The sequence below is a fragment of the Herpailurus yagouaroundi genome, unplaced genomic scaffold, assembly GCF_014898765.1.
Source record: "Herpailurus yagouaroundi ecotype Mexico unplaced genomic scaffold, PumYag 100, whole genome shotgun sequence".
In the NCBI taxonomy this organism is placed as follows: Eukaryota; Metazoa; Chordata; class Mammalia; order Carnivora; family Felidae; genus Herpailurus; species Herpailurus yagouaroundi.
The window spans coordinates 12330398-12354288 of NW_024412391.1; the positions used below are offsets into that span (position 1 = coordinate 12330398).

The 23891-nt window shown below is 42.2% G+C and overlaps 1 protein-coding gene across 4 annotated transcripts in view; it reads right to left on the reverse strand.

Annotated features, from left to right (window-relative positions):
• Positions 1 to 219: 219 nt before the first annotated feature.
• The window catches only part of BPGM (bisphosphoglycerate mutase), a 32040-nt gene continuing 8368 nt past the window's right edge, over positions 220 to 23891 (reverse strand). For 3 of the 4 annotated variants that reach the window (XM_040471913.1, XM_040471912.1, XM_040471911.1), the window contains 2 exons: positions 13797 to 14452; positions 220 to 2297 (listed from right to left, as the gene is read on the reverse strand). In XM_040471913.1, the coding sequence (XP_040327847.1) occupies positions 2116 to 2297; positions 13797 to 14397 (783 nt within the window). In that variant the 5' untranslated portion in view covers positions 14398 to 14452 and the 3' untranslated portion in view covers positions 220 to 2115. Of the gene's footprint in view, positions 2298 to 13796; positions 14453 to 15023; positions 15149 to 23891 lie in introns of those variants that run through there. The other variant, XM_040471914.1, reaches the window with a different exon arrangement.

A 23891-nucleotide genomic window follows, 5' to 3' on the forward strand; every position in this document is an offset into this window, starting at 1 on the left:
GGATGTGAGCCATGTGAAGAAAACAGCTACATTAGGCGGTCTAAGGACGAAGTGCTGGAATTGTTAAAAATAATTTTACCTGTCTTTAAAAAAATGGGGTGCCCGGCTGGCTCAGTCAGTATGGCATGCGACGCTTGATCTCGGTCGGGATTGTGTTTGAGCGCCATGTTGGGTGTAGAGTTTTAAAAATAGAATCTTTACCAAAAAAATAATTTAACATGAGGTTTTCATAAATGTCTCATTTATTTCAGCCAAGATCTCAAAAACAATACACCAAATTACATCAGAAAGTATCAGCAAAAATTATCCCTATCTTAGGAGATCTGCCAGATTCCCAAGTGACTGGTTGTGAGTGTCGCTTTGTGTGCAGAACCACATCATTCTGCCGGGGGCGCTCCCTGGAAGTGAACAAGGACAAGTGAAGGACAAGGGAAGAATCCAACTCTAGGGTCTTCAGCTGCATTAAGATACGGTCACCACTCGGGTTAGGAAATTCAGAAAATCCAGAGATGAAGCTGTTAAAGAATGGTCTGAGGTATAGCCTGGCCATAGGCTTGGAATTCTAGAAAGATCTGATCTCTGAATTCCAAAGAATATTATTTGGTTAAGTAAGTGGACTAAAATGAAGGGCTACAGCAGACACTACTGGTTCGTCAGAAATGTAAAGCATCCACATGCCATGTCCTGACACATCCCAGATGTGGCCAGCTGGGAGCACACCAGGGTCATCTCTTCTTCCCAGACATCTTTGTTCTAAAAAGTCTCAAAGAAAGGACCAAATGGAGACCAAGCAGTGGCAAGGGTTTTAGAATTAGTTTTCTTCCATTGCCATTTACTCTAAAATGGATACAAATAGACTAACCCACAAATGGAAAATCATGAAAAACTGATAAACAGCTACATATTTTTTTCCATAACTTTGTCACTGAAATATATGTCCCTTGCCTTAAAATAAGGCAAGAGTTTGAAGAAACCGTGACTTATATACCCATGACATCTAAAAATATGATCTGGAAAACAGTATCATTGAGATTGATCAGCAACCATTTCTGTCCGTGGCCTACCCTAGCTGCTCTATGTCACATACTATAATCTTTTGCTCTCTGCTGATGAACAATAAATGTGTATGGCCATCCCCAATGTACCTTATTTTTCCTGCTCATGGGAATAAAATTGCATGCATTATATTTTACCTTCCCCCTGACCCTGATGTTCAATTTATAGGGAATTAGGAGTGTCCATGCAATGAAATAGGTGCAACACTTTGAGAGTTACAGAAGATTTGAGCCAAAGACTAGTTCGGAGGCCTTTACCTAATGTTTATCAGTCACATGGAGATGCTTTGAGGAGATTCATTTTAGGTCACAGACCTTTAGTTTTAAGCAATTTTAAGTAACCAATGATTAAAGTTCAACAAAACAAAAGGAGAACATCAACAGCTATGGCTGTCGACACGTTGCTAATCCCAGCAGCCAAAGGGGAATCCTACCAACTGTCAAAGAAAGGATGTCTCTGGTCTAGAGACAAGGCAAAGTGCCTTACTGTTTGTTGTTGGCTTTCTTGGAGGAATCCATCGGTGATTTCTCCCATTTAATGGGCCTCTGGTTTTAACTAGCAAAGCATCCCTTTTCCTAGAGGAGAAGACTAGTAATAAATACTTAAGTAGAGCGTATTATCTAATATACCTTACTATCATCCCAGAAAGTCTCAGTAAATATAAAAGTGAACTACCTATTGGAATAAGTAGTGTCTGTCAATAGTGACTCAATAATGATTTATTAAATGATGAATACCTTAAACTTCACCTCTACTTGTTACTCTCTCATCTTAGACACTCGGGACCTTGATTAAGCCCCACTGGTTACCAATTAGCCCCATGAATGACTAATTCAAACAGGACTAGCAAGAGAGTTCTCATCAGACTTATGACAAAGCACTCAGGCATCCTAAATCTTTTATCTGGGCAACAACATTTACCGAGTTACCTTATAAACTCTATCCCATTGACTAGTTCTGGAAAAATCAGGGGAAAAAAAAGAGAGGGAGATCAGCACCCACAAAATACTGCATGCCACTTCCTTTGCAGCTATTCCTAGCAAGTAAATGGGAAAGCTTTCATTTTTCAACTCGTTTTTTCACTTTTCCTTGATCCTCTACTTTCTTAATGGCGGCTTGGATAGCCTCTTGGTCGCCCAGGAACTGGTGAGGCCCAACAGCATGCAGGTTCTCATCCAGTTCCAGGAGAATGGGCACTCCAGTGGGAAGAGTAATGTTGATAATGTCTTCGTCGGAGATACCTGTAGATTGGGAGAGGAAGGGACAAAGCATTAAAGACAACACGGGAGGTAGTTCCGTTTGGTTGTTTCACTGCACATTTATTGAGTCCCATATTAGTGGCATGTCTGGAACCACTCCAGATACGGTAAGGGATTCTAGCTATAGTTCCTGGAAGTATAAAAACTTCTCAGAAATTTAAAAAAAAAAAAAAAAAAAAAGCTTAGACAGAGATTCGCATCATATTAAATTTTAGGATAGTAGATACCCTTCAGGGCAACCTGTTGTTCCTTCATGTTTCCTATCTAAATCTTGTACATGAGCCATCATAGTAGCATAATAGCCAAAAAGTGGATACATCCTAAATGTCCGTTAATTGATGAATGGATAAATTAACTATAGTAATTGCGGTATACCCATACAATGGAACATTATTTAGCAATAAAAAAAGAAATAAGTGCTTAATACATGCTAAACATTGATGACCCTTGAAAACATTATACTAATGAAAGAAGCCAGTCATAAAAGACGGCATGTTGTAGGAGTCCATTTATACGGGAAAATCTAGTGTGAGAAAAATAGATTAGTGATTGCCTGGGGCTAGAGAGAATGAGGAAATGGGGAAGTGACAGTTAAGTATAGGGTTACTTTTGGGACTAATGAAAATGTTCCAAAATTGACTGTGGTGATAGATGGGCAATTCTGTACACATACTAAAAGCCACTGAACTGTACATTATGTAAATTATATCTCAAGAAAGCTGTTAAAAAATACTAAACAGATCCAGAGAAGTGAAATTAAATTTCTCAAATCACAAGACTGATAAGGCAATCACATTGCACCTGGTTTTCTTATTCCCAAATCCCAGGATTTCAACTCTGGTCATCCGACTTGTTCACGGCTACTTCCAGCGCAGTATAAGGAGAGAAGAGAATGTTTGCAATCATGTTCTGCCCTTTTGAAGGGCTGGGTACTAACTAAACAGTAGCACCTCGTGTTTCTCCGTCTTCAGGGCTGGTAAGGACATGAACAGATTCATCTGATCCCCTTGAAACAGCTAACACACTGGGATCATGATGCGCCAGGTTTAGGGGTTGTCGTCTGGGACCTTAGAAATGAGTTCTAGGTCTTTGGCAAGGGGCTGGAGAGCACATGGGACTCTCCTGTTTGGCCAAGGTCCCAGATCTAACCAGATCTTGACAGGTCCTCTCTTCAACAGCACCACACTCGAGCTCATGTCTCTGGCTCAGATAACATCCCACTTTTGTGTGGGACCAAAGCAAAGAGCCAACTAAACAAAGGCCACGAGAACTATCATATTTCACATACAAAGGAAGGAGAGCTCAACAAAAATAGAGACATTTCCAATAAACACCAAGTTGACATTCCACTTTAATGACTACTCAAATCATTCACACAGCAGACTAATTACTTACAAATATTTAAAATGCTTAGACTGGTTAATAATCAGTCAATGAGACTTAACAGACTGAACTTTTAAAACAGCAAATTAGGAAAAACCACAGTGAAGCTATTGCTCATTACTCGATTTTGGCATAAGCCATTCTTCATCCTGAGAAAGTTAAGCCGGCAGAACTCCTAAGGCTAGAATAATGCATCTGCACTGAATTAAGCCAAACTGAATCAATACTGTATTACGCAATACTGTATTATAAATTCACTAACTGGAACATCATATGAAAGTTAAAATGAGTGAACAAACAGCACATCCCCTGTCTGATAACTGGCTTAGATTTTTGTTGTTGTTTTTTTGGCTCCAAGAACGTTTGAAGGGAAATATCAGAGTTCTCACCCTGCAACTGCCCTTCTCCGTCACCGCTCCCTCCACTGCCACCCCTTCTTCAGCCCCCAACCATTGTCTTTAATTCTTGAATCTTCACGTAGGAGCATCTAGGAGTTAACTGTGGTCAATCCACATGGTTGGGCTATTTCGAGTAAGAAATAATGAAAGTGGGGCGCCTGGGTGGCGCAGTCGGTTGAGCGTCCGACTTCAGCCAGGTCGCGATCTCGCGGTCCGTGAGTTCGAGCCCCGCGTCGGGCTCTGGGCTGATGGCTCGGAGCCTGGAGCCTGTTTCCGATTCTGTGTCTCCCTCTCTCTCTGCCCCTCCCCCGTTCATGCTCTGTCTCTCTCTGTCCCAAAAATAAATAAACGTTGAAAAAAGAAAAAAGAAATAATGAAAGTTTATGGTAAGTCAAAGGGGGTAACTCAATGCCAGTATGGGTAGAAACTCAAACAACTTCATTTTCTGCATATAGGAATAGCTCTAGAAAGTCAAATCTGCACCTATGAGCCCTCTCCACCAAGTCATTATAGCAGGAACAGGAGCCACGGCCAGTTATTGAGATCACTGTACATTATTTTATTTATTTTTTAAATGTTTATTTATTTTTGAGAGAGAGACAGAACGGGAGTGGAGGAGGGGCAGAGAGGGAGACACAGAATCAGAAGCGGCCTCCAGGCCCTGAGCTGTCAGCACAGAGCCCGAGGCAGGGCTCGAACCCACGAACCGTGAGATCATGACCTGAAGCTGAAGTCGGACGCTTAACCGACTGAGCCACCCAGGTGCCCCGAGATCGCTGTACATTAAGTATATTAATACTTACATTAATATGTATATACATTAATGAAGTATATTAAGATACACTTACAGCATGCACACTTGGCCTTCTATTAGAGGTGGCTGTGCAAATGCTCGCTTCGCCAAGCAGGATTATAAACGCCTTGAGAAGAGGGACCATGTCTCAGCCATCCCTGTGTCACACGTGCTCTCGGACCAGTGCCTTACCCCCTGCGAGAACTCAGTAATATTTGTTCAACTGTAAAGAACCTTCTATTATATGCATTGGCTGCCAGGATCCAGAAGCTGTTCAGCTGTATGATCCACTTTTACAACTGTATATGTTGTATGAATCTACTTGTTATATACGAATACAAGCGGTAAGGGACAGAACATTAGCTACAAACCCTAACTTATAAAGTGCATACATGAAAGCACTCTGAAGACTTTGCCAGAGATCCAGGATCGGCCGAATCTCGGAAAGAGATCAAAATGGGGACACAGCCCCTCAAAAGCCAGGATTTTGCGTGTCCAATTCTAGGGGCTGTATCCTGTGCCAAGAACAGCACCTGATTCGACAGGCCCTCAGCACATGGCTGAAATGAATAAACCTGAACTCTCTGGGCTTTCTAATTAAATCTATTCTTTTACTCTTGAAACCTTGATTAAAGACTGTGTTTCCTTTATAACCTTACCAGAGAGAGAGAGAGAGAGAGAGAGAGAGAGAGAGAGAGAGAGAGAAGGCACTTAGGCTTGAATACAAGGTATTTAGTGCTAATAAACAATTCAAATTAAATTTGTCTATATATTTTCTTTGATTTCCTCCAAAGGTTTGCTCATCTCGGGCAACAGGAGAAAAGATGGCCAGGGGGACAGATTTGTCACAGGATGAAAGCAAACCCCAAATCTATAGTGTATAGAATAGTTTAAAAGCAAAAGTTTTCCTACATCAATTAAACTTTGAATAAGAGAAAGCCTGACCATACCACCAGACAAGCATTTGCTTTACAGGAGAGAGGTCTGAATTTGCAGCTTCCGAAAATATCACGCTAAAATGCCAAAGGTGAAGCACTCGTCAGCCCCGCCGCCACAGCTGGCCCCGGCTGACCTGCCCTCCCCGGCTCTCTAATTTTGCCTCAAGGCTTCCTTGCCTTGCTATGTGTGCAGCTGCACCCAATCCTTCAGGGACCAAGCCTGTCGTTCATGAGTCTCCTGCATGCCACTCTGATTCCAAACTTGAAACTGCCTAGTCCTGTGCTTGAACCCAGACTAAACAATCCACTTCCGCTGGCAAGACACAGACTACATCCAACGCTTCAGTTCAGGCCCTGGATTTTCCTTCAGTGTGGGCCAGCAGCAAACAAACAGGAAGTGACTATGCCAACCACAGAGAAAGAAACAAACGCCTGTCTGGAGCGCTACAGAACAAGATGCTTTTAGATACTAAGCCTGTGTTAGGAGCTTTCGCGGTGGTGCTCTGTGACAAGTGTGTCTGAACCAGTCAGCGCAGGGCCCTGCTTTTGCCTGGACTTATTAGCACAGCACAGGCAATCCTCTACGCTGCTAGAAACAGGTAAAGCAGTTCCTTAGGTAGGAATTTTCTTACTGTATCGTATCTCATAGGTCTGACTGCAGTCCTTCTTCTGAAAGTGTCAAGGACTACTTTCCAGTTAAAAGTAATGCAATCTCCCAATTACCTACAATTTAAAAGCAGAGATGTTAAATAAGTAATTGACATGGTAGAAGCTGTCCTGATCAGGCAAGAAGTGTATCCTAGGCCCTGACATGGGTTCCTGTGTTTGCAATTCTTGTACAAGAGTGCTGCCTAGTTCCAAATCAGTAACACTTGCCTTGCTGTTCTTTTCATGCTCTTGCATTGACCTACTCCTTGCCTAGGTGGTTGTGAGAAGAAAAAAAGGACAGATAGAAGACCCAAGGACGACTAGAGAATTCAGTGTCAAGTGAGCAGAAATAGTTCTGGGGCAGGAAAACCTTTCCTAGACAAGCTCACAACCTCGAAGGACAAAGCTTCTTGGTCCAACAGCTTCTAGGTCACTTGCGAAGACCGGCTGTGCCAGCGATTCCCTGTGACGTCCATGGTTTGGGTGCTGCGTAAAGTCAGCACTACTTGCTCCCAGTCTTGAGAGAGCATACCGGGGCCCTCCGGGTTAGTTTTCAAAGGCACAATTAGGCGTATGTAGCAACCTTCATTTAATTAATTCTACTAGTTGACAAACTAATCGAGTCTTTATCTTAGGCAACAAAAGCCATGGTCCCCATTAGGGAAATGGTCATTTCACTGGATGAAAGCTAGACTTTTTACACCGAACTATAATTCACATGCAGTAAAATTTACCGGTTTTAGTGTACAGAATAGCTCTAATGAACCCCCCAAAATTTCCTTATGCCCCCCTGCATCCTACCTTTTCTTCCACTGATCTGTTTTCTGACCCGATGGTGTTGCCTTTTCCTGACAGGCATATAAATGGGAGTCATACAGTGCATAGTTTGCTTGTTTTTTGCTAAAAAAACCCAAAAAACAAACAAACAAAAACAAAACTCAAACAAACAAAACAAAACTCAAAGTTCTTTTCTCACTGTTCTGGGGATATCAAAGTCTGAAGTCACTTTCCTTGGCTTGTACATGGTTGTCATCTCCCTGTACCTTCACATGGTCTTCTCTCTGTGTGTGTCTGTGTCCTGATCTCTTATGAGGACGCCAATCACGTTGGATTAGGGCCACCGTAATGGCCCAATTTTACTTTAATTACTTCTTTAAAGACTCTCTATCTAAATATGGTCACATTCTGAACTACTGAAGGCTAAGACTTCAACAAGAATGTACAATACTCGGCTTTTTGAGCCCAGGTCTTTCACTTAGTATAATGCCGTTGAGGTTCAGCCACGATGTTGAGGGTATCAGTAGTTTGTTCCTTTTCATTAGAGCAGTTTCTTTAAGCAAAACAGCTGAGTGATCAATGATTGGTCAAATGAAATAAAAAGTATGACCCAGATACACTAAACAGCAGTGTAAAACACGGGACTGAACCTCAGTTTTCCGGTGAGTTCACAGCCTGGCTCTAGTTCCTATATTAAACAGGATATGTATGTAAATGCCTAGAGCTGCACTTAACATGCGCTAAAAAAAAAAAAAAAAAAAAAAAAAAAAAAAAAAAAAAAAGTCACCTGGTACATCTGTACTAGGGAACACCATTCACAAACCACAATATTAGGGTAACAGCAATAATAATTTGAGACTCAGTTAGCTGCATCAAATTAACTTTTAATGGTTAACCTGCCAAGGATACTCTTGACTCAGCTTCTTAAAACATAGTATTCCAAACAAAAAATAGATCAAGGGAAGGGCTACTTTTCAGAAAACATTTAAAACAAAAAAGCCCAGGTGGTAATCATGTGTGGAGACTCAGTGAACTGGGTTTGGGTGGAGTTCACGACTCCAACTAATTATCATGATCATGGCTAAGTCATCTGAGGTCTGTCTGGCTTTCATTTCCCCTCAACAGCACCTGTCTTCTTTTTCACAAATGGAAGAAGTGTCAGTCAGGACTGGACTGCCTATAGGATAAAGTCATAGCACCAAATAGTTGACAAACAAAATAACGTCTTAAGAACCAACAGTCTCCATTGTTGAGGTGTATACAAGGTACAGTAGATGCGTAACACTAGTATACTTTTAAGTAGAGAGATCATAAGGCACTTGGAGATTTCAGGGTAGACTAATATTCTAATTAGTTTTTTTACTGGGACATCATCCTTCCTACCCCAAAGTTATAGTCTTTAAACAATAAAGTATTTTTGTGATACGAGAGTATGCGGTCGTTGATTCTATCAGCTACCATACTCCTCCCCAGCAGAAGGTAACATGCTTTAAGTTTGTCAGGCAGTTTAAGGATAATACAGGGAAAAATTGCCCAGTTCCTTGAAAGATCCTGTTAATAGGAGAGAATTTTATATAAACATATCTAGAAAGCATGACTAGGAATCAGATGAATCTACAACCACAAACATCTTTACTTTTGTCATCAATGCAAAGAATTTAGCAACTTTTGTGTTCACAGGAAATATGGAATCTGGTCACACCTATTTCAGGGATTCATTCTTAATACTAGTAAAGGCTAACACCTTTATGGTAAGGTGACCACATAATTTATCATTCAAGCAGGGCACTTATGAAAGTGAAAGGAGATGCTATTAATAATTGCACTGGAACAACAGGTATTAACCAGAAAATGATACAGTCATGTAACTTTACAGTAAGAATAAACTGGCAATTAAAATGGTAAATTTTATGATATTTTTTAACACAATGAACATACACACACACAAATAAATTGGCCAGTGGTCCTTCCTATATGATAAATACCTGTATTTCCCCCTAAAGTAAGTAAGATTCACTTAATTTCTGGAATCTTAAAAAGTTAGCATCCAGGGGCCCCTGGGTGGCTCAGTAGGTTAAGCATCTGACTTCGGCTCAGGTCATGATCTTGCGGTCCAGGAGTTCGAGCCCCACATCGGGCTCTGTGCTGACAGCTCAGGGCCTGAAGCGTGCTTTGGATTCTGTGTCTCCCTCTCTCTCTCCCCCTCCTCCACTCACACTCTGTCTCTGTCTCTCAAAAATGAATAAATGTCAAAAAAAATTTTTTTTTTTAAGTTAGCATCCAAATTCAAAGGAATATTTTCTTTTAGGCTGAGAATTTATCAAATACCACATAAAGCCCTATAACTTGAGTTCCTGAAAGTCAGATGTGTGAGGTAAGACTAATGTTGGTATTCCTATTCTGGTAAACATATACATCCAGAATAAATTTTTAAAAAGCTAAAATCTCATTAACAGAAATTATGTGGAAGAAATAACATACACTGTTCCTTCGGATCTTGGCAAAGTCATTTATGCTTAATTCTTAGAGCTGTGACATCGAATACATGGATCTTATTTTTCAATATATAGTAAGAGAAATCCATTAGTGGAGATTGGTATTTAGGGAACTCCTAAAATAAGACATGATAACTAATTTATGGAGTGATCCTAAAATCTAAAATAATTTCTTCCATGTTAGGCGTGGAGGTCATTCTAAAGGGAGTCACAGCGACACCAAAGAGCTCCATGAGTCTTAACAACGGCACCACCAGGGGGTACCATAGGCCAAAAGGAACCAAGTTGTTCTGCCCGGGGTGGGTGAGCCAAACTTACATACCAGCCTTCTGTCTTCCTACGGACAGATCCCAATCTTCACATCCACTGCTTTTGCTTCCCCACTCTATGGCTTGTGCCTAATGGCATATTCTGGATTTTCTGCCATTTTTTCCCCCTGAATGTCTGCCATCTGCCATGGTCACCAACCCTCCCATTTCCACTTCCTGTCTCCCTCATCTACACCTCCCCTGTCCTCTGCTGCAGACATCAGCCAACTTTATGCCTTTTCTACTTTCACGTATTTCCTTCTCAAATCTCATACCATTTGCCTCTTCCAGCATGAAAACTGCTGTTTTAAATCAATTATCTTCCAAATAACAACATTTTGTATAAGGCCTATAGATAGGGAGAGGGATAGGAATTATAATTTAAGGTTGCTTCAGTTGTGTTAAGCTCTGAAAAGTCATTTAGCATTATACATCCAACTTAAAAAAAAAAAAAAAAAAAAAAGACCTCCAGAAGAAAGCTTAAATAAAGCCTGAGGACTAATGCCTACTAATTTCTCAGCAACCCCTATAAATCCATTTCTGCTCTAGTGACCAAAGCTGTAGTTTATTTTATTTTTCCTTATTCTTTACTCCACATCCATACATGTCTACTTTGACACTGCTTCCCATATTTGCCCTCCAATATTTTTCTCTAGGCCAATGCCACATCCTTTAATCTTTCAATCCCATTGATTAAACTATTTTTGCAGCTTTAACTGGGTAATTCACATATCATACAATTTATCCATTTATCCCACGGCTTTTAGTATATTCAGACTCGTGCGACCATCATCACAATCAACTTTAGCACGTTTCACCACCCCAACAAGAAACTCTGTATCTAACAGCAGCCACTGTTCATTCCACACCCTTCCACCTCTACCCCAGGCCCAGGAAACACATAATCTATTTTCTGTCTGTAAAGATGTGGCCATTCTGGACATTTCATTTAAGTAGAATTGCACAATAAATATTCCTTTGTGACTCCCTTCTTTCAGGTAATGATGAGTTTAAAGTTCATCCACACTGTAGCACATAAGAGTATTTCATTCTTTTTCATTGCTGAATCATATTATATTGTATGGATACCAAATTTAATGTATCTAGTCACTAGGTGACACGCATTTGGGATGCTTCTCTGTGTTTTGGCTCTTATGAATACTACTACTATGAAGGTTTGTGTACATGTTTTCATTTGGACATAGGTTTTCATCTCTCTTAAGTATTGCTATGGGTTGAACTATTATCCCTCCAAAAAAGATACGTTGAAGTCCTAACCTCAGAATGTGACCTTATTTGGAAACAGGGTCTTTATAGAGGTAGTCAAGTTAAAATGATATCTTTCATCCTACTCTAATATTATGCGTATTCTTACGAAAAGGGGAAATTTGGACAAGAAACAGAGACGCACAGGGAAAACACCTAGTGAAGACAGGTCTGCACGGATGCACCTACAAACCAGGGAATGCCAAAGATTGCCAACAAACCCAAGAAGCTAGAAGACGCAAGAAAGGATAGAGAGAACATGACCCCAGCAACACTTTAATTTAGGACTTCCAGCCCCGGGGAACTGTGAGGAAAATTAGTATCTGTTGTTTTAAGCCTTGCAGTTATTGGTACTTCGTTACAGTAGCGCTAGGAAATGAATACAGGTAAATACCTAGCAATAGAATTGGTGGGATCGTATGGTAACCGCAGGTCTAATCTATAAAGAAGCTGATGGATTGTTTTCTACAGCAGCTATACCAAATGATTGTTTTTCGGTAAATTATTAATGGTTTCAAAACCTCCCTCAAATACAGAAAGTAAGCTTTCTATGGGTAACCTTGCCGTCCACAGGTAATTCTCCCTCTACTCTGACCAGGGTGACAGTCTTCTTCACCATTGGCTAAACCTTCCTATTCCCTTCAAAAAAGAACAGTAACAAATAGGGAAATCCTCGATGCACTAATAGAAGGGAGTATCTAGAATGGGCTGTGGCTGGGGATGCAGAATAATCTTAAAGACATCTAAACCTAAAGACAGTTGAAGAATAAATGGTATTAAATAGCAAGAAATCATTTTTTAAAGGGAGGGTTTCCTAGTTAAGACAGGGGAGAAAAGAGGTTCCTGAAGCAGATGATGGCATCTTCTTTAGGGAAGGGAGCTTGGCCACAGAGAGATCAAAGTCTCGTCTCTGGAACAAGGGAATTGGAGTGGTGGAACAGAATACACCTTTTGGCAGAAACTTCAAAATTCTGAATTTCAGTTTGTTGTTGTCCTAAGAGAAGGCTCAACTCTTCTTCAAACAATAAAGTACTGTAGTCCAATAATGATGAAGTTATTTATCACTTAATCAAATACCTGACTATTCTGAAAGAAAAAGAATAGAAGCCTTTATGTAGTTGAGTAAATAAGATATATACACAAACAGGGTGAGCGCCATGTCTAGCCAATAACATTTTTAATAGCCAATAAAGTCTGTAGAGTTTAGATCTCTGCACAACTAATGGATGCAAGTATTCGAGTAATGATTTGGCTTTTGGCCATGTTATAAAAATCAGGGGCAAAAGCACATGCTAAAAAGTTTACAATAAAATCTCATAAAGATCACTTTGTTTGGTTACCAATAACCTATTTTCACTTATTTCACATACAATGTCAACCTCTTCATTTTTCACAGCCTCATAGAGAAAAGTAGAATGGGCAAGGAATGTTAGAGAAATGCATTCTAATATCAGGGGCTAACTACTGCTGGTGCTGTCAGGACAAAGGACAAGGGAGCAGATCACTCAAAAAGCACAAATGCCTGGGATTGCTTAGTGAAGGGAGAAAGGGGAAGGAAGAACCCCCTGTGTCACAGTGCAGTCGCTGATGCCCCAAAGTGGTGAGCCTGAGTCCTCAGGGGTTCCTAGTTTACATCAGTTAAGAGGAAGATAACAATATTGTACATTTCAGAATATGTTTAGAACACAACATGAAGTGGTTAAAATAAAATTGAGCCGACTGATTATCTCCAACAGGCAATCCTTTTATTTACCTTCCCCCTAACTTTCTCCCAATCAATGAATAGGCCTGGTCTGGAAAAAAAGAGCTGGAACAAAGGAATTGTTCAAGAAACACAGATCTGCAACGCAGGAATAATTGTTTAGAGTTGGAAGAGCATGGGCAAAGCTGAAGTCTAGATAATTTTATCTGGAACGACTCAAATAAATAAATTGACTTTGCATACCATCTCTATAGAAATTAATTCCCTCCCTAGCCTGCTTTTACCTTGCTACAGCAAAAACCTTATTATCCTTTAGATCAATAGTTCTCAAAGTGGAAAACCCCCAAGCAGCAGTAACCGCATCACCTGAAAACACCTTAGAAGTGCAAATTCTCCAACCATACCCCCGGGGCCTATAAATTCAGAAACTTTAAGGATGGGGCCAGCAATCTGGAGTAGACCAAAGTCTCCCTCCAGGGAAATCTGATGCTTGCTAAAGTTTTAGAATCATTGCTTTATATAGTATGAATGTGAAAGGCACAGCGTTTTTGATTTAATAGAACAAAATGATTCTTAAAAGACTGAAATGAGTATGGAAACTAATTTGACAATAAATTTCATATAATTAAAAAAAAAAAAGACTGAAATGACAAAAGGGAATAGGGCAAGAAAGTCCATTATGTAAATTGTGCTCAGAAACCCTGTCCTTTCTAGATTAAGGTCCAAGCATAACATTTAGCAACCTCTAATAAATAGTAGCATAAGGATGGTACCTTCCAGATGTTTCAGGAGAGCCCTACTGCTATTTCCATGAGCAGATATCAGAATGGTTTTGCCACTTAAGACTTCAGGAGCAATCCTTTCATTCCAAAAGGGTAGGAGTCTCTCCAGAACATCCTTTAAGCTTTCAGATCGTGGCAGCTGATCGACAGGTACATCGCACACTTTATACCTCCGGTCACTGTAGATTTCACGGTAGTAAGGGTGAGATTCGTCAATGGGTGGTGGGGTCACATTGTAACTTCTCCTCCAGAGCCTCACTTGTTCTTCACCGTGATTCAAAGCCATCTGCTCCCTGTTGAGACCGATCAGAGCTCCATAGTGACGTTCGTTTAGACGCCACGAGCTTTCCACCGGAACCCATTCCTGCCCCAGCTCTTCCAGGATCAGCCAGGCTGTGTGGATGGACCGATTAAGGATGGACGTGAATACGAGATCAAACTCAAAGTTTAGTGCTTTGAGTTGCTTCCCACAGTTCCGAGCTTCCTCCATTCCTTCACTGTTAAGTTTCTGATCCACCCAGCTACAAAACCGATTCTCTTTATTCCAAGCGCCCTCTCCATGTCTTAACATAATCAGTTTGTACTTGGACATACTGATGGCTGAGCTCGCCTAGCACTTTCAAATGGGTTCAATGACAGCAAGACATCTAGAAAGAGAAGAAACAAAAAGTATGTTATGGTCTTCATTCAACCGACTACCTGAACTTTACAACATATACACTATGGCACATTCTACAGATAATTAATTACAGGGAGCCTAGTCGATTTGAATTTTCTGACAGCTAGACAATATCTTAATTGTATGATGTAAAATGACAGGACATGTCATTCTAATGGCATGCTGCGTTTCCACCAGATAAAAAGGCAGTCTGTGCTTACAGAAGAGAGGATTTACTAGAATGAGTTATAGATGTCTGAAAGTATGACTAGTAGCTGGGAACTCCCAGCTCCTAGCAGCTGACTCCAGGTTGAAGGCATCCTTCTCACTTTGTTTTTCCCCTGGTGGAAAGAGAATATTTACCAGTGTCACCTTATTATAGAAGTTAAACATGTTAATTCAATGAACCACCACATCTGCTTGGTATGTAAATCACTAATGGGTGGCAACTCGCTCTTCAATGCCACAGGCGACACTACATATAAGAAAATCTATGGTCCAACGTTCAAACAACACCAAAAGTGATTTGAAACAACATGAACACTGAATACGGTACTCACCTAAATAATCTCTCCCCTGCCCCCAAAACAACGCTCGGCAGGCATAAATCCTGATGCAAAAAAGCTATCAAATGCAAGCAGCTGTAGAAGAGATGCTGCCTGTAGAAAGAGATTAGCAGGAGCAGGTCTGAAGAAGTGACAGGAAGCACGCTGATAAGGAGGCCCCGCCCCCTCCTGCCCAAATCTTAGGCTGCCCTACACACACCAGCCGCATCTCAGCGGGAGAAGAATCTGGTGAAGTGGGACAGACAACCTTACAGTGTTTCTGAATTCCCTAAGTTAGGCTGCTGGCCCGAAGGTCTGCTGGGCCCACTCCGTCCCCTGGAGAATCTGCTGTTCCGGCTGCATCAGCCTGCCCTCACCCTCCTTGCAGTGGACATATGTATACCGACAAACACTGCCCGCCTTGCATGCCCAGGCTCTCCACTTCCACCCCAGGGTTTTCCACACTGGGGACTAAAAATGATATGAACATCGGGGCCTGGTCTCCTGCCGTTCTTGCAACTTCCATGAAATGGGAGATTTTCTGGCCCACTTAATCCGTGATTCACCCACAGTTACATAACAGTCAGTGACAAAGTGAACTGGAATCTAGGTATCTAGTTTCTTCCTTTCTTTAGTAATTTTCAGAGATTCTGAAGGGGAAAAAAAACCCCTTTATAACAAGGCTTCATCTCACTGCAGGAGAAGGTAAACTGATGGGGCCCTGAGGGAAGAAGCAGATTGAGGTAATCTGCAAGTAGCTGAGAGACCAGGGTCGTCAGGTTTATGACACCCCTTTCTGGTCAAGCATCAAGTTTGAAGCTTTAGTGCATGTGAAACAGGAAGCATCTGGAAGAGCCTGGGCTCGGGCGAAGGTACATCAGACAGCTGAGAATTTCTGGAGGAAGAGGGATGATTCTACCCTCAGCCCAGAGGGGCATGAGGTTGGCGGAAGAACAGAGAATGGGATGACACACATCTGGGCAGTGTTTTGCTGTGTGATCACTGGTGCCCAGAAGCTGAATAATCACGAAGCTAATGAGCTCAAATTCCAGGATCCTTCACTTGAACAAACCCCGTCTAGGGCACGGGGAGAGACCAAATAATGAATGTGTGGGCGTGTGTGTATGTGTGTGTGTTTAATTTGCAAAAGAAAGACATTTTTATATTGTTTCTTCAAAGAGCCCCAATTCACCAAGTACTAGAAACTTCTGTCAGATCAAAAACTAGACCCACCCTCCTGTAACATTTATTGTTTTTTTTTTTTTAATTTTTTTTTCAACGTTTATTTATTTTTGGGACAGAGAGAGACAGAGCATGAACGGGGGAGGGGCAGAGAGAGAGGGAGACACAGAATCGGAAACAGGCTCCAGGCTCTGAGCCATCAGCCCAGAGCCCGACGCGGGGCTCGAACTCACGGACCGCGAGATCGTGACCTGGCTGAAGTCGGACGCTCAACCGACTGCGCCACCCAGGCGCCCCTATTGTTTTGTTTTTTGATGCTGGTAGAGAAGGGAATGGAGAAAAGAGAGGCTATCAAGTGTTCCTCCACCCCAACCCTCACTTTGTCATGTCAAGCAAGAAGCCTCCTTATGCTAATAAAGCTGTTTTCCCTTTAAATGAATAAGGGTATGATGGGGTGCCTGGGAGGTTCAATCAGTTGAGCCTCTGACTCTTGATTTCGGCTCAGGTCATGATCCCAGGGTCACAGGATTGAGCCCTGCATCAAGCCCCACATTGGGCTCTGTGCTGAGTGTGGAGCCTGCTTAAGATTCTCTCTCCTTCCCTCTCTCTCTCTCCCCCTCTGCTCCTCTCCCCTGTTCATGCTCTCTCTCCCTCTGCCCTTCTCCCCTGCTCATACTCTCTCTCTCTCTCCCTCTAAAATATATATTTTAAAAAAGGGTAGGATGGACAAATTCTGTAGGCAAAAGCACTTCTCCACTGCCTTTGATTATGAACTATACCAAGAGAACAAAAAATATATATGGCAATAACATCATGAACATTCAGGCACTTACCACCAAGCTTGCAGTATTTTAATCTGCTATATTTGCTTACTCTGTTTAAGAAATAAAACAATTTCTGTTCCCCCCACCCTCAATACATATATATATATATATATATAGAGAGAGAGAGAGAGAGAGAGAGAGAGAGCGCGCAGAGAAACAGTACCACAGCCACAAAGACTACACCCCTCCCTCCCTCTGGTGTACAGGGGTGAACATAGGACAAAGTACAGATTAGTGCATCTATCTTGGGTAAATAAAGTCACTTCCTTCTTTCCTCCTTGCTGCTATCAACTGACTTCCCATTTAATTAACTACTGAATATTTACAGGGGAGCTGCTGAGGTTTAAAGTTTAAGATTTTAATCATCATGGGAGCTGGTATACCAAGTGTTTACCAACAAACACACAAACACACACACTGAGCCACAGGCATGATGGGAACCATGGAAAACTGTAGAGAGCATATGTGCTTCTCTGATGGACGTGGCTCTTGTGCAGATGGACAGAGCTTTTGTATAACTTGGTCTCACTGAACTAAGGGTCCCATTCTTACAACCTTTCTGGAGAATACACAGAAGAAGGGACTCCTCAAAGCAAACACTGGAGAGACTGCAATACTTCGAGTCAGACCACAGAGAACCTAGGGACTCAGTTTTGTCTTTAGGGTAAATAAATGTCTTCTTTAAAAAACATAAAAATGGGGGCGCCTGGGTGGCTCAGTCGGTTGGGCGTCCGACTTCGGCTCAGGTCACGATCTCACGGTCCGTGAATTCGAGCCCCGCGTCGGGCTCTGGGCTAATGGCTCAGAGCCAGGAGCATGCTTCCGATTCTGTGTCTCCCTCTCTCTCTGCCCCTCCCCCGTTCAGGCTCTGTCTCTCTCTGTCTCAAAATAAATAAACGTTAAAAAAAAAATTAAAAAAAAAAACACATAAAAATGGTCATTTCAGGGGGTGCCTGGGTGGCTCAATCAGTGAAGTGTCTGACTTCGGCTCAGGTCATGATCTCACGGCTCATGAGTTCAAGCCCCACGTCAGGCTCTGTGCTGACAGCTCAGAGCCTGGAGCCTGTTTCGGATTCTGTGTCTCCCCCTTTCTCTCTCCTCCTCCCCTTATAGCACTCTGTCTGTCTGTCTCTCTCTCAAAAATAAAAAAACATTAAAAAAAATGTTTTTAAATGGTCATTTCAGCTCCTAAAAGTTCATATAAAAATAAAAGGAGTAGCTACTACTTGGCTGCTCCATGTCTCTGTGGGGTTCCTGGATCTTCCAATTTTCAAAAACACCAGAAATGCACATTAAAGACAACTGTAGTGAGAAAGAGAGAGAGTGGGGGGGGGGGTTGTGAGCAGGGGAGGGACAGAGGGGGAGAGGGGGAGAGGGAGGGAAAGAGAGAGGGGCGGCGGGGGAAGAATCTTAAGCAGGCTCCACACTCAGTGCAGAGCCTGACATGGAGTTCAATCCCACAACCCTGGGATCATGACCTGAGCCAAAATCAAGAGTCGAACACCCAACCAACTGAGCCACCCAGGTGCCCCAGAAATGCACAGTTTTATGTGAAATCTGATATTAATACTGGTGACTAATTTAAATACATTTTAGAAACATGAACTAAACGAAATGTGTCTGGAGGCCAGTTTGAGTCTGCTAACATATGCACCATGACTTACAGGGAAATCTCCAGGCCACAGATGAATGAAGAGGCCACCATACCCCAGGAGAAGGTCAGTACCCCAGCCTCCAGGCTCCAATCCCAGCTTTCCTCTGCTTTGTCCAACACCCTCTAACCCCCACATGTGCTGGGCTCCTTGTCCCTGACCCTTCTTCACCAAAGCCTGGGCCAGTGCCCTGAAGAGCCTCAGCTCTGTAATCAAACTTCCACTCAACTTTGGACTCTTCCTGGAATGCTTTGGCCAGCTCTGAGCTTTAACCATGCTGAAAATGAACTGAAAGCAAAACTACCTCTTCCAGGTGTCTGCTTCTCCCTTGACTCGGGGGTGTTTGGGCCTAAAGTCCTGGGGCACGGGTAGGTGACGGGCAGGGTCCTGCTCCCTTTCAATCCGGACCAAATGCCTCCATGCCCACCATCTTTTGGGGAGGGGAGAAGCTTTGACTTTGAGAGTCTTGATATATTCAGATGTAGCTCTCTTGCCTTCATTTATTAACTGCAAACTTCCTGAAAAGTGAGCACCCTATTTAAAATCCTCAATCGCTTCCTGTTGGTCTTAGGATAAAGTCCAAAATCCTGAACATGACTTGCAAGGCTTTGGTTTTCTCTTATTTCCTTGAGCATGCCATGTTCTTTCTTGCTTCAGGACCCCTGCACACACTGTACCCTACCCAGAACCCTCACCCTGCATCCCCTCCCCTCCACTGCCACTTTGGTCCCACCCAGCTTGAGGTAACCTCTAGTCACCCTTTAGATCGGCTGTGTCAATCACAATATGCTGCAAGCCACATATATAATTTTAGATTTCTTAAAATTCATATTAAAAAGGGAAAAGAAATAAATGCAATTAATTTTAATAATATACCTTATTGAGGGGCACCCGAGTGGCTCAGTCAGTTGAGCGCCCAACTCTTGGTTTTGGCTTAGGTCATGATCTCACAGTTTTGTGGGTTCAAGCCCCTCATCAGGCTCTGTGCTGACAGTGCAGAGCCTGTTTGGGATTCTCTCTCCTCCCCTCTCTCTGCCCCTCCCCGACTCATGCTGTCTCTTCTTCCTTGAAATAAATAAACTCAAAAAAATAATATATTTTATTTAACCTTATAGAATCAAAATAGTATTCCAACATACAACCTATATAAAAGTATTAATGGGGTATTTTACATTCTTTTTTTTCATAGTAGGTCTTTGAAACCTGATACGTATTTATACTTATAGCACGTCTCAATTTGGACCAGCCACATTTCAAAGGCTCAAGAGTCACATGTGACCAGTGGCTACCAAACGGATCAGAACAGCTTTAGAGCTTAAATGTTATTTCCTCTAGGCCAATCATTCTCAAACTTGAATGTACATGAGAATCACCAAGAGAAGTGGTTAAAACAGAGTGCTGGGCCTCACTTCCAAGGCCTGACTGACCACATCTGGGCGGGCCTGAGAATCTGTATTTCTAACAAGTTCCCACATGATGCTGACATCCTGCCAGTTTGAGGACCATGCTTTGAGAACCTCTGCTCTAGGCAGACTTCTCTACCCTTCCCTTTCACCCATTGGGAAGTGGACAGTCCTGCTTGGAAAACACTCGTGAAGCACCCTGCTCTACAACACTGCATACAGCTGTGATGGGTCACTTGTGACAGATTACTTGTCCAGCATCTGGGTGCCCTATTAGACTGTGAACTGTATCACAGCAGGTGCTACTTGCCCTATCTCTGGAATCTAGCGTGACACTTGACATACGACACACACAAGGTACTTAGTAAGGAGCTGTGTTGACTGACTTGAAGTCAGTTTGACAGGGGTGATTACATTGTGCTTAATGAGCCTAAGGCCTGACCGTTTTAGCGGTAACTGCCAAAGTAAAAACCACTCAGTTGGCAGGCCTGAGGGGTTAGGAAGCCTTAATTCAAGAATCACAGTGTATTTAGTGGCAAAGCCAGAGCCGATAACAATCATCCATTACACTTCTGTGTCCTTGACAGTTTAATATATTCATGAATGGTCATAATCTCCAGAAAGAAGAGATTCCAACTGACCATATTATACCATCTGTTAAGTAACTGGAATTCAAATAAAAACTTGGAAAAAAAAAAAAAACAACAACAACAAGCAACCAACCAACAAACAACTAAGTGGCAAATTGGAACGACAATCCACACCTTCTGCCTCCAATACCTGTGCTCCTTCTTCTCACCACTAGAGACTTCAGGGTCTGGGTTTTTTGAGTATCTCGGCTCCACTTGGCTTCACTTCACAGGAGCATCTCCAGTCACAACTTGTCCGTCCAAACCCAGGCAGTCATTTCATAAAATGCATACAAACGAGGTGAGTATAAAGGAGGGCTCAGCTTATGACTGCTCGAGAAAAACCTCAAGGTACAAAGTCAAGTGGGCAATTTAGAGGGGTGCCATACTATGAATATATACTCCCCACTCTCAAATGAAAAATTATTTTTTTTTTTAAATCGAGCTTTGTTTTTTGTGTTGTTTGGTAAAGCTAACCACTCTGGAGTTGGTTCTGAAGGTTCCTTATGTATCCCTTGGCAAGGGTTACCAGCACCTGAATTAAGCACCAATTTTAGTCAATGATTTACTTCATTCCAAAAAGGGCCACACAGGTCACTGAATTAGCATATCCCAGGGTTTCTTCCTTTTTATTTTTATTGTTTTTTTTTTTTTAACATTTATTTATTATTGAGAGACAGCGTGAGCAGGGGAGGACTAGAGAGAGGGGGAGACACAGAATCTGAAGCAGGCCCCAGGCTCTGAGCTCTCAGCACAGAGCCCGACGCGGGGCTCGAACCCACAAACTGCAAGATCATGACCTGAGCCGAAGTCGGTCGCTTAACCACCTGAGCCACCCAGGCGTCCCTCTTCCTTTTTAAAGTATGGTAAAGCTGAAAGAAAAAACTTACTAAACAAATAGATCTTTTCTATGCTTCTGTGTCTCCCCTTCTCACCCCTTCCTATTCACTGTTTCCCCGCCTTCTGGCCAATACTTATTTAGTTCTCGGACACCTAACCTGTGCCTTGACCACTCGACTGAACTGGTCTCTCAAAAAACTGCTAACTAGTCATTTGTTACTAAGTGAAACCATCTTCTCGCAGGACTCACACCACTTTGGTCCCTCTGAAACTGACTACTTCAATCAAGGGGGTACAATTATTCTAAGATTTCGGGGCTGCATTTCTCTCAGCTCTTCTATTGTTACATCCTTGTCTCGAGTCGCTGTATTTTCCTACCCACCATTAATAGCACCATGATGATGAAGACAGCATGCGGTATCACAGCAGCTAATATTCATAGAGGGCTCACCATGTGATTTGGGACTATTTGAATCCTCAACCACCATTCTATGGAGAAGATTCTAGGACTACGCCCATTTTACAGATGCAGAAACTTAGGAGGAAAGGTCAACTTGCCCAAAGTGACACAGATTGTAAATGGCAGAGCTGGCAATCAGTCTCAGGCAGGCTGGACCCCAACGCCTATCTTTACGCCTAGAACCACTCTGCTACACTGCCACGTTGACATCCGAGGCTCTCCTCAGTCCTTGGAAACCCAACTTTTCTCACTACTTTAATCACATTAAAATGGATGATTTACAAATTGACAGCCCCAAATATTCATCAGTCTCCCCAGTCTGGTCAATTAATTCACTCTTTAAACATTCTTTAAACATGTGTTGCAACCACCACCTGAGCATGACATAATGCTAGGACTATGAGGAGTATAGGATCCAACACAGATTATGTCTTCAAGGAACTGATGGGGAAAAAGGATGTGTGTGTGTGTGTGTGTGTGTGTGTGTGTGTGTGTGTGTGTATCACTAAGGCAGAAAGTCATCCACACCATGAGAAAGCCATTCATAAGGGAGATAAAAAAAGGAAAGATTATTTCTGAGTAAGGCTCATGGACATGGCACTATTTAACCTAGATTTGGAAAGATGTTCAAGACTCAGACTTATAAAACAAGGAAAAGGAACTCGAGCCTAAGGGAATAATGAGTAGAAGCAAGGGAACGGGTACATATGGAGAATGGTGAGCCATTCAAACCGGATGGAGTACAGATAGTGTGACCACATTTCCTGCTTTGCCTAGAACAGTCTTGCTTTAGGCCTGTTTCCCCCACATAATCATTATAGGGCCCCTTTCACACTTGAGTGTCCCATTTGGAAGATTTTATGATCTCTATCCTAAGTATAGGGTCTAACAAGGAAGTAGGAGGAGATTAGCCTAGAAAGAGAAGACTGAATAGTGGCCCCAGAAAGGTCTTGTGCAAAGAAGATAGGTTCTTCCATAAGTATTGGGACATCACTAAAATAAGTATGTGTATTTTAGGAGGATCAGGCAGCACTTACAAACACAGAATGAGATGGGAGAAACCACTGATAGGAAAACTTGAGAGGCTTTTGCAATGATTCTGATAATGTAGATAATGGAGACCTGGACCAGGATAATGGCTGTTGAGATGCGATGAAGGAGATGAACGTGAAAGACAGTACAGCTTAGCTGAGGTGTTGGCAACTTTTTTTGTAAAAGGCCAAATAGTAAACATTTTAGGCTCCGTGGGCTATCTGGCTTCTGTTGCAGTTACTCAGTTCTGCCATTGTAGCTGATAGCAGCCATAGACAGTTCATAAATGAATAAATGAAGCTTTAGTCCAATAAAATTTTATGTGTGGACACTGAAATTAGAATTTTACGTAATTTTCATACGTGTGAAATATTGTCATTGTTTGCCTTATTTCAACCAGTAAATGAGGTGAGAACTATTCAGAGCTTGTGGGCTGTACAAAAACAGGGAGCAGACCAGAAGGCCTTAGTTTGCCAATCCCTGGCCTAGCTGGACATCATATTCAGAGCTACTAATCATATCAGCATTTTGAACCTTTAAGCATCCTGTCATGAGATAATCTCAGAATTATTAAATCACCTGATTTTACTTTTGGCCAGAACTACAAGTACCTCGAGGAATGAAATCCCATTCATAATTGTTTTTATTCCTCACAGAAGACAATACTGAACTCATTTAAATCAGTCTGAGGAGCTTACTTTTGCTTAATTCATAACGGGTCCAAGGTAAAGTTAGAGAGAAGACGTACTCATGGTAGTAAGCAACTTCAAAAATAGGTCATTTTCGGGCGCCTGGGTGGCGCAGTCGGTTAGGCGGCTGACTTCAGCCGGGTCACGATCTCGCGGTCCGCGGGTTCGAGCC